We start from the raw sequence: 9,619 nt of genomic DNA, 5'->3' as shown, positions 1-9,619 counted from the left end.
AAGGAGAACACGGCCATGAAGGTATTTCACTGGAGTTTATTGATATTCCATTAGAGTTTATTGGTATAATAAGTCACTTAACCATGCCACCACCCCAGCCACACAGTGCAAAGTGCAGCATTCACATGGCTCTCTGCTCTCTTCAAAGCCTAAAGGTTAACACTTATGCAAATCTGTGGGTTACCTGCTCTTATCTGAAGGCATCTGAAAACTTGTAATAATCCTGTTTCCCAAGTTTATCAGGAAGAGAGCCTATGAGAGAGGCAAAATTCAGCCCTATTGGAACTCTCAGTCCCAGAGGGGTGTTTTGCAGCTTTCCTGTCTGCCACAGGACTTCAGCTGTGACACCAGAGGAACGTTCCTTGCGACGTTCACAGTTCCCTGGCCAGCGTGAGCCATGACAGGGAGTTCTACATGCATATACCACTTCCTTGTTATGAGCTGGTATATTTTCCTCAATTATGACATCCCTGTACTAGGAGAGGATCCGCAGAACTCTGAAATCTTTCTTAATGGCGGACCATGGAAGTACTTGACATTTATTAATATGGTAAGTTCATCTGGCTATACCAGGAACTGATCTATTTGTCTATAATATTGGTGCTTCTATACATACCACCTTTGAATTTCATTAAATATAAAGTTTCCATTCTTCCTTCTTTGTGAGTTTTCGCTTTCTCTTTGGCTGGACAGTTTGCTCCGAGAAGCCCAAATTGGAAGTTATCTGTAGCTATATTTTGTGTCGGCTAATTGTTAAAAGCTCTTTTGAAAATAGCCTTCTCTTGGAGCTCTTCTCAGATGAGCTCAACTGGGGACTGAATCATTGGTTTCATATGGGACTGAGTGTAAATGCAGGAGGGATTTTGAACTATTGCTGGGGAAGTCTGGAAGGAGAGGTAGAATAGTGTGTGTTGCGTGGGAAGTACGATTCCCAGTGAGGAGTAACGTGATTTCATAGCACACACAGGCTGACAGATCCATACAAGAGAGGCGAGCACATTTGCCGTGTTCAGATCCCACCTCAATTCTTAATAGGCTCAGGCTCCATCTTAAAGGACAAATCACCCAACCAAATGGCAAATACACATTTTCAACTATTTACAAACCAATCACATGACTTGATCCCTTCTTTGTAGCATGACTAAACACATTCTAATAAATGAATGAGAGAAAAATAGACTTTTAAAATGGTTTGGGAATAGGTAAAAATATTTTTAGAGTTAAAAGTTAAAAATGATGCACTTTGGGAGGATGCTAGGTAATATTTGAGATTTTTAACTAAAATGTATGATGCCATATAAACATCTGATTTCAGAAATCAGACAAAATATTCCAACTTTTTGGAATCACAATCTTAAGCAGAGGTTATGAACATTCAGAGACAGTGACATCTCTGGAATGTGGAGAAGTCTGGAGAGTTCAAGTCAGAGAGGCCTGGGGGTTCTGTTTCCCCCTCCCTGGTCACTTGCTGGCCTTTGATTTTGGTCTAAAAAGACGTGAGCCCTGAGCCCAGCTGTAGTGTGCTTGAAGATATCAAGGTGACTACTTGTTTCAATCATAAAATTTTCTGAACAAACAGAAATCAATAACAACAAATGCTTTTGTGTAACCTGAATAATACATCAAGAACCTCAGCTTTGTCTATCTATTGGCTTTATGTTAAAAAGGGTCAACTGACAGAGAGGGGTGTCCAAGTCAGAACTGATGGTCAAATCGAATCCAAACTCCAGTATGGATGTCCCACCTCACACAAGGCTTGGCTAAGAACAGATCTACCACCTATTCCCACAAACCGGCTTCCTAGCTTAATTCTAGCTCAGTTACAAGCCACAGGTCCCTGATACTTGCAGGTATAGAAAAAACCCCACTTACCTTGTCAAAGACATTATTATCTCCTGATGTGAATCCCCTGTTGCTTCCCTGCCTAATCAGCCCCCAAATCCTATGTTTTCCTTTTAGTGGGTTCATCCCTCCTTCCCTTCTCAGGTTTTGCTTTGGTTTGGTTTTAAACATCATTTGCCTGCTTGAGAAGTATGATCTGCTACTCAAGACGCTACGGTGGCTCCCGCCTAGCCTGTGGGCCCAATTCCAAGCTCCTGACTTAGTGCACACCTGCTTACCCAGGCTTCAGGTCTCCTGCCCCACCACCAGCACCCCCCAAAAGGCTGGTCTCTCTCAAGGAAGGCCTGTGCTTTTTCTAGGATTGGTCCCCAGGCTTCTTGCTGTCACTGCTCTTGCCGTATTCACACTATTCTTGAATGAAAGTCCTCCTGCCTCTCCACCACTTTGCTCCCTTACAAGACCACCCCCAATCTCTCATTGTTCTTAAAACCTCTGCTGAGCAATTCCAGCCAAGATATGTTTCTCCTTTCCCTGAGTGTTTACAGCTTATCTTGGTCTCTGCTTTGTTATGTACAGTATTGTTTTCTAATTTCCAGCCACATGTAAGTCTTAACATTCTAGTCAATTGGAAATGGCTCCAAAACAGGAGTTTTGTGTCCTAGGACCTTGTCAGCCCTAATGTTCTCAGATCCTATATTGTACTTGCTACCGTGTCTGGCACAGAGCACCTCCATAATGAAAACAGGGTGACTTGGTGTGTTGACTGGACTTGTCCCCAGCTTTTTCTGTATTCCTGAGCAGCATAGTCTTTTCTGATCCTTGAAATAAGCAGAGAGGGACTTACCTGTGGCTGTTGCCTTTCTGCAGACTATTAGGTATCATCTTGAAGGTGTAACTTAATGCTATTTTCCAGTTGATGAAGATGGATTGAATGTGTTTCAGAGGCTCAATTTAAGGAGAGATTTCCAGTATGTTAGTTCAGGTGAAATACTGGGCCTTACAATTTCTATCTCTTGAGGTCTTGTGGCCTAATGGTTGTTTCCTAAAGATTAATTAGCATTAACAATTAGTTAGTGGTTGTGTTTATAAAGTCATAGAGGTCCCATAACTTGCTATAACATTCCTAAATTCATTTTATGTTAGCTTGTTGAACCCCATTCTGCTTTTGAAGAAATTGACACCCCTGCCCTTTAAACAGTTTTAATGTCTAGGTGGCTGAATATCAGTTATGGCCCCTTTTAAAAGCCAAAGTCCACCTGCTTGCAAGTCAGCATTCTCAGTGTGTCCTATTTCCTCCTGAAGCTGTCCCAGGGGATTCCAAGGGGAGACAGAGGGTTGGTGGCAGGGGGGTGAGTTGGGGTGGGGTGTACCACTGAGAATTGGTCACAGAGACCAATGCCAGCCTAGTGCCCAAGGAGAGTAAAGGAAGGAGAGGGAGAAGTGACTCTGCACAATGAGGGCCTGAACTCACTCCGGAGGAGAGGCAGCCAATTCCCTGCTGGCAGGGGGAGGCCGTGTCATCTAGTGGTTACATGCAGATGCTCTAGAGTCATGTGCCCTCTGGATGGTACCTTAGCTCACCACCTACTGGCTCTGTGACCCTGGGCTAGGTATTTCTTTGTGTCTTCCATTTCCCAATCTGTGATATAGAAATAAAAACAGTGCCTCACCCCAGAGTGCCCAGGCAGGATAAATGGCCTGATATGTGGGAAGCTTCAGAAAATGTGTCAGCAGTGGAGAATGGAAAGAGTAAATGGCAGGGCAGGGCGAGCTTCTAGTCACCTCATCTGTATTTAAAGGTAGTGCAGAGAGGAGGATGGTTAGCGGGACATTAGCACCCTCACTGAGCACCATGGGCGGCGGGTCATGAGCCAGACAAGGGTCACCCACCCGTCTCATGGCGCAAGCGTCTCTCTCTACAGGCTACAGGTGCCAGCCTCCAGCTGGAGGAGGACCCCAGGCTGCCCGGGGGCCGCCCTCTGCTCGGGCGCAGTCCGGAGTGAGAGTCGGAGGCTCAAGTGGAGGGTGGCGAGTGCTGGGCCTGAGACAGAGCAGCACAGTGGGTGTCCTCGGGGTGCTCACGGCAGCCCAGGCTTCCAGAGCCTGGGTCTTCCACAAATGTTGTGTCCCCGCCTCTATATCCACCCCACTCTCATCCAGGGACTGTCCCCAACGCCAAGGAATGCAAGCTGGGGGCTGGGGGATGGAGGGGACTCTCAGCTCAGTTTGGCTGCAGAGTTCATACAGTTTGCTGGGCTTTCCTCTTAAACATAGTCTTGCTTCTGAAACACTGTTAGAGGTGCCACATAAGTGGGATCTTTGTTGGGGGGGTGGTCTGGGGACCTCCTCCCCATTCCCCCACCTCCCCTAACCAGCAGAGGCACAGCCTTTCCATCCTCTCTGCATAAATCTGTCCCAGCCTCAGGCAGCCCTGGCCTCCTGACCCTCACGCTGCCACGATGACGACAGCAGCCTCCGCCCACAGGTCCTCGGGGCCAGCAGAGCAGGGCCCGGGTGCAGAGACCCTTGAGGACCCACTATTGGTACAACTCCAGCCCGTGAATAATGAGAAGCAGGGCCTCATTGACGTTAGAGCACCCACTTCAACACCTGGGGCCAGCCTTGGAGTCCTGCCATCGGGTTAATATGTAAATCTGTGGGGCTCTAGCGTTCAACAGGGTCAGACGTACACTCACCTGCCTACTCCACACAAATGCTTAAGGCCATGCTGTTAGCTGTCAGATAAAAGGCTGAGGGCTGATAGAGAGGAACAGTCATCAGCAGTGCCCCAAACGAAGTAGCTGTCATTTATCTGAGCAACCATGACAGCACTTTGGTAGACTCTTTTCACATAGCATAGACATTAGTGATTGAAGGTCAGCTTCTGGAGCCAGACTGCCTGGACATGAGTGCTGACTCTGCCGTTTGCCTGCTGTGTGATCTCAGGTGAGTTGCCTGACTTCTCTGTGCCTGTTTCCTCCCATGTTGCGGGTACTGTGGCATGGCCGGCAGAGGCCCCACCTCTCCTCCAGCATTGAGGTAAGCACTCCCTAGCCCGGGGAGGAACGCTGACAGCCGATGACTCATAGCTGAACTACCCCAGACTCACCCTCAGCAGAAGGGAGCTGCCGAGAAATGGCGTAGGGCCCTCCCTGGGGTAACTGTATCCCCTGACTGGCCCCAGAGCAGCTCCAAGGGCCGGCCCAGCTCCGGAGCTCCAAGGGTCTCTGCTCCGTGCAGCTGCACTGCGTCTTTTGCTGATGCTCAGTCCCACTGCCTCCCTCGCCTCTCCCTCCTACAGACGTTCTGAGAGCTCCTCAATGAATGCTCTGCGAGTGGAGCTCAGAAACACAGCTTCTCTTTCCCAAGGAACCTGACCTACATAATGTAAAATAGTAAATGTACAGAAGCGATTCCTCCCCCTCCTTCTCTCTTTTTCTCCCCAAGGCATATTAACATAGAGCCCTCCTTGGCCTGTATTACATCTAATACCATTTTGGCACCTAACAGGCACTCTGTGAAAGTGGATTGCATGAATGAATGACCAAAAAATGGTTCTAACGGTAAGAGGCACTTCCTAGGGACCCTATCCACCTGGGATAGTCTACCCCACAACCATCTACTGCCACACTGAAGCCAGTTGTCATCAGCTATGTAACAGTGGCCAAGCATTCTCACAATGCTTCCCAGCTTGTCCTTCACGGTTCTTGCTTCCTTCCCTTCTTTCCTATCACCATTCCAGCTTGTGTTCTTCCTATCATTCCTTCTCTCATGTCCTTTACCTCATTCTCTTATCCCAGTTTCTCACTTAAGCTACAAGCACATGAATGATGATTGAATATTACATGCAATGCAGGAGTCTTTGGCAAAAGCTTCCTCTTCTGGCTGCAAATGCCGCTACTCTCACCACCACAGTCACATAAAATACTCATCACAATTACTCTCCATTTGCTGTTCTATTCTGGAATAGTCTGTAGCTGCACGTATTGCATCATCATGAAGGCGAGACCTAAGGAAGTCCCAGCCTGTCCGACTCAGGCAATTGTGCTGAGCTGGGCATTCAATTACTTGACTCATCCATTAAGAGGAGTTATGTTTTACTGAGAAAACTTGTGAAATCTCCCTCTCAGAAATTATTTTTTTTAAAGGAAGAAATTCTCATTTCCTGGGATAGTTTAGGAGGGTTCTGACCTAAAGGCAAAGAAATCAACTTGATGACTTTAGAAAGGCTAAGTTTCTGTGATTTCAGGATTTTTGTAAATTTTGGGAAGGCGTGTGAATGTAGAAATTAAGTCGGTTTCTGAAATTGCACTAGTTATAAGGAACGTAATTCAGCTCTTCCAGGTGGTAAATTTGTCAGCTGGCAACAAAAAAGGAAGACAGCTAACAAGCTTAGAACAGCAGCTTTTCAGAAAAAGACATAAAAGAACAAATGGAATTCGGTAAGAATGGGTAGAAAAGATAAATCAGAGCAGCAGCAGCTCTGAAGTAAACCTTGATCAGGAAGATACCATTAGCTCTGTTTCTTGGGCAGCCAAAATAGCTGAGAAATGTAAACGACAGTGATCTTGTTGTAAGATTCTTAAAAGGAGCCCATTTGTTGCTGTCTCTGTGTCGGCCTGTTCTGACTGCCAGAACAAAGCACCGCAGACGGGGCGGCTTATGCTACAGCAAGTGGCATCTCACAGCTCTGGGGGCTCCAAGTCCAGGTCAAGGTGTCGGCCGGGCTGGTCACTTCTGCGGCTCCTTGGCGTGCAGATGTCAAGCTTCACATGGCTGTCCCTTCATGAGTATCTGTGTCCTAATCTCTTCTTTTAAGACTCAAGTTGGATTGGATTAGGGCACACCCCATTATTTCATTTTAATGTAATCACCTTTTTGAAGACTAAATACAGCCACCTTCTGAGGTCCTGAGGGCTGTAACTTCAACATGTGAATTTGGAGGGGGTGACATTTTCAGTCCATAACAGCTACCATTTTCTCCCTTATTTGTTCTTGCTGTCTGTGTTTTATGAGCATCGCATTGTCATTAGAAAATGAGCGGACTGTTGTCCCACCTGGGGGCCGATCCAAAGCTTCCCAGGAAGCCCCCCTGTGGGTGGAGCTCACGGCGCCTCCCTCTCCTCGCCCCCTCTCGGCCGTGGAGCGCCTCTGTGCCCTGGTCCTTGCCTATTTATTTCTCTTGGCAACACCCCGGTGCCTCCCTCCTGAGCGCCTACATGGGGCTCCTTAAATATTCTTGTTGTTACAGATGATGGCATGTCAGCATAGATTAAGATCAGTGGGGACAAAGCTGCTTCACACACACACAGCTGGCATCTTTACAATGTGGCATATGCCTGTGAAATGACGTGTGAGCTGGGGGCGGGGGGATGTGATCGGCAAGCAAATTTTTATTGCTGGAGAAGCCACGGAGACTCCGAGTAAAGTGTTCTTTCCCTCAATCCAATTTCCACACTGTGTGACCGGGAAAGCAGGAGAAAGTCAAGAGCTTGACTCGTGATGACTCTGGGAAGCACTCGCTCCGGAAAGCGGTCACGTGGGATGCACACGCCGGGTGGAGGCGGCCTCTCCCTGAAGAGGGAAAGCCTGGCAGCCGCTCAGTGCTCAGCCCGGGATGAATTGCTGTGTTGATAGGACAGTGCAGGCCTCCTCACCAGGCCCTGGGCCCCGTGCCTGCCCTTCCTAACTGACACAGCTGCCTGCTGTGGCCTGAACAGCTGGAGGTGAAACCAGGGGCCAGGGGGAGCTGCTGGAGGGGGCGTGGGGAGGGAGCTGCTGGAGGGGGCGTGCGGAGGCCGGCAGCTGCTGACAACCATGCGCAAAAGGCTGCGCTCCAAAGCCTATGGCCCAAGGGGCTGAATGTCAAAAGCAGATGACAAGTATGGGTGGTAACCTCTCCATGGCATTTAAACTGTTGCCCCCCTCCCTGGAAAACCCCCTCTGGCTCAGAACTTCCTCCCCCTTTCAGGGACCACGGGGTTCTGGGACATCCCTGGTTTTCTAGCATCTGACCAGTCTTTGCTGTTTTACTGCCCCTTTATCTCCCCCTGTCCCTTAGATGAGGGCATTTCCCCAGCATGCACTTCCCACTTCTCTCCTCTTTACACAGAAATCTCATCCCACCTGGAGGGCTCACTTCCTCCTCTCAGAAGCCCCACTTCTCTCCAGAAATCCAGGTCTGAATTTCCAAATGGAAACCCCTCTAGACAAGTGGTCCTCAACCTTAGCTGTCCTGATTTGAGTCAACTGGGAGTGTTCTATTTTAATATATTTTTAAATATTTTAAAAATTGGAGACTTATTTTGAAGTCCTGAAGCCTAGGCCATACCCCCAGACCCATTAATTTAGAATATCAGGGGGGTGGGGGGTGGGGGTAAAGGGGTAGAAATCAGGCCTCTGTGTATTTTGAAGTCATTTTAATTCTTCCACCTGGATATAATTATCTCTCTTCTGGCCTCCCATGGTGCTTTATTTGAACTATTCTTAGAAACCCTTTTTTTTTTAAGTCTGACTCCAGACTCTGGGTTTCAAATCTGGGCCTTGACATTTACCAACCATAAGACTTTAGGTAAGTTTGTTTAGCTCTCTGTGCCTCAGTTTCCTCACCTGAAAAATGAATTGGGAGAGGTCATAATAATAGGACTTACCTCATAAGATTGTTATGAGAAATTAAAAGCCTAGATCAGTGCCTGACACATAATAAGAGACCAATGAGAGTCAGCTATTATAGCTCTGAGTAGGTGGTAGGATTTTTAAGGTGATAAATGTATGTCTAATCCAGGGGTTCTAGAACTTTAGCACAGGTAAGGATCACCTGGAGAGTTTGTTAAAAAACAAGTTCCTGAGACCCATTGCCATAGATGCTGATCACATAGTCTGTGTGGGGAGGGGGATGCTGAGGTCCTGCATTTCTAGCAGGCTTCTGGGTGTGTCTGTGCTGTGGTCCAAGGGCCCCACTGGGCTCCACTTCTGCATCCTCTCTCTCCCACCCTGCAGCCCAAGCGGTGCCAGGAGGGCGATTTTGCTAGAGCTTTCCTAGCATTCTGACCTCAGAGCCTGTTCCCCAAGGCCAGCTTGATTGATCATTAGCCCATCTCCCCAGGTTCCAGAACATTCCTGCACCCCCACTCTCAGAGCAGAGCCCAAATGGCTCATTTTGTACCAAACCAGCACTTTTGAGGAATAAGATGGGTTCTGATGCAAGCATAACTTAAAGCCATCCCCAACTCTTCACTGTTGTGACCCAACAGGCCTTAGATTAGAAGCCACAGGTTCATGCAAAACAGTAAGGATAGGGTGAGTTTGCGTCTGTCTTCCTCCCTGTCTTGCCAATGGGTTCAGCCCCGGGCAAGTTTGCTATGGATTCAGTGTCACCAAAGAAATTGACAGCAAAACATTCTTGGGGTGAAAGGGTTATACCCAACTTTATTTCCAGGTGGCAGGTCAGTCCCTAAAATTCCATTCACTCAGAGCAAGTCTGCATGCAGCAAGCTGGTCTCTGCCTCTGGGCCCCTCTGTCCACACAGCTGTCCCGCACAGCCATCCTCTGGGCCTGTGTGCCTGCACAGCCATCCAACACAGTCGTCCCACACAGCCATCCTCTGGGCCTCTGTCCTCGGCGCTGCCACCACTCCAGCCTCTGCTTTGCTGTCCTGTAGCCTTGTAGCCCTGCCACGGTGTTGCACACAGAGCACTGGGCAGAGCTCTTTATATAGAGTCAACAGCCATGTATTGCCCACAGGTGTGCAGTGAGCTAGTCAACCAGGGCCAGGTG

General features: G+C 48.2%; 1 protein-coding gene across 1 annotated transcript in view; it reads left to right on the top strand.

Annotated features, from left to right (window-relative positions):
- Nucleotides 1-250: 250 nt before the first annotated feature.
- Nucleotides 251-9,619, top strand: part of LOC118971062 (androgen-dependent TFPI-regulating protein-like) — a 65,569-nt gene continuing 56,200 nt past the window's right edge. Inside the window, exon 1 of the mRNA XM_073224367.1 lies at nucleotides 251-550. Within this exon, the coding sequence (XP_073080468.1) occupies nucleotides 398-550 (153 nt within the window). The 5' untranslated portion in view covers nucleotides 251-397. The remainder of the gene's footprint in view (nucleotides 551-9,619) is intronic.

Source organism: Manis javanica, chromosome 16 (assembly GCF_040802235.1).
Source record: "Manis javanica isolate MJ-LG chromosome 16, MJ_LKY, whole genome shotgun sequence".
In the NCBI taxonomy this organism is placed as follows: Eukaryota; Metazoa; Chordata; class Mammalia; order Pholidota; family Manidae; genus Manis; species Manis javanica.
The sequence above is the reverse complement of the archived record's forward strand: the minus strand, read 5'-3'. Positions and strand labels throughout refer to the sequence as shown.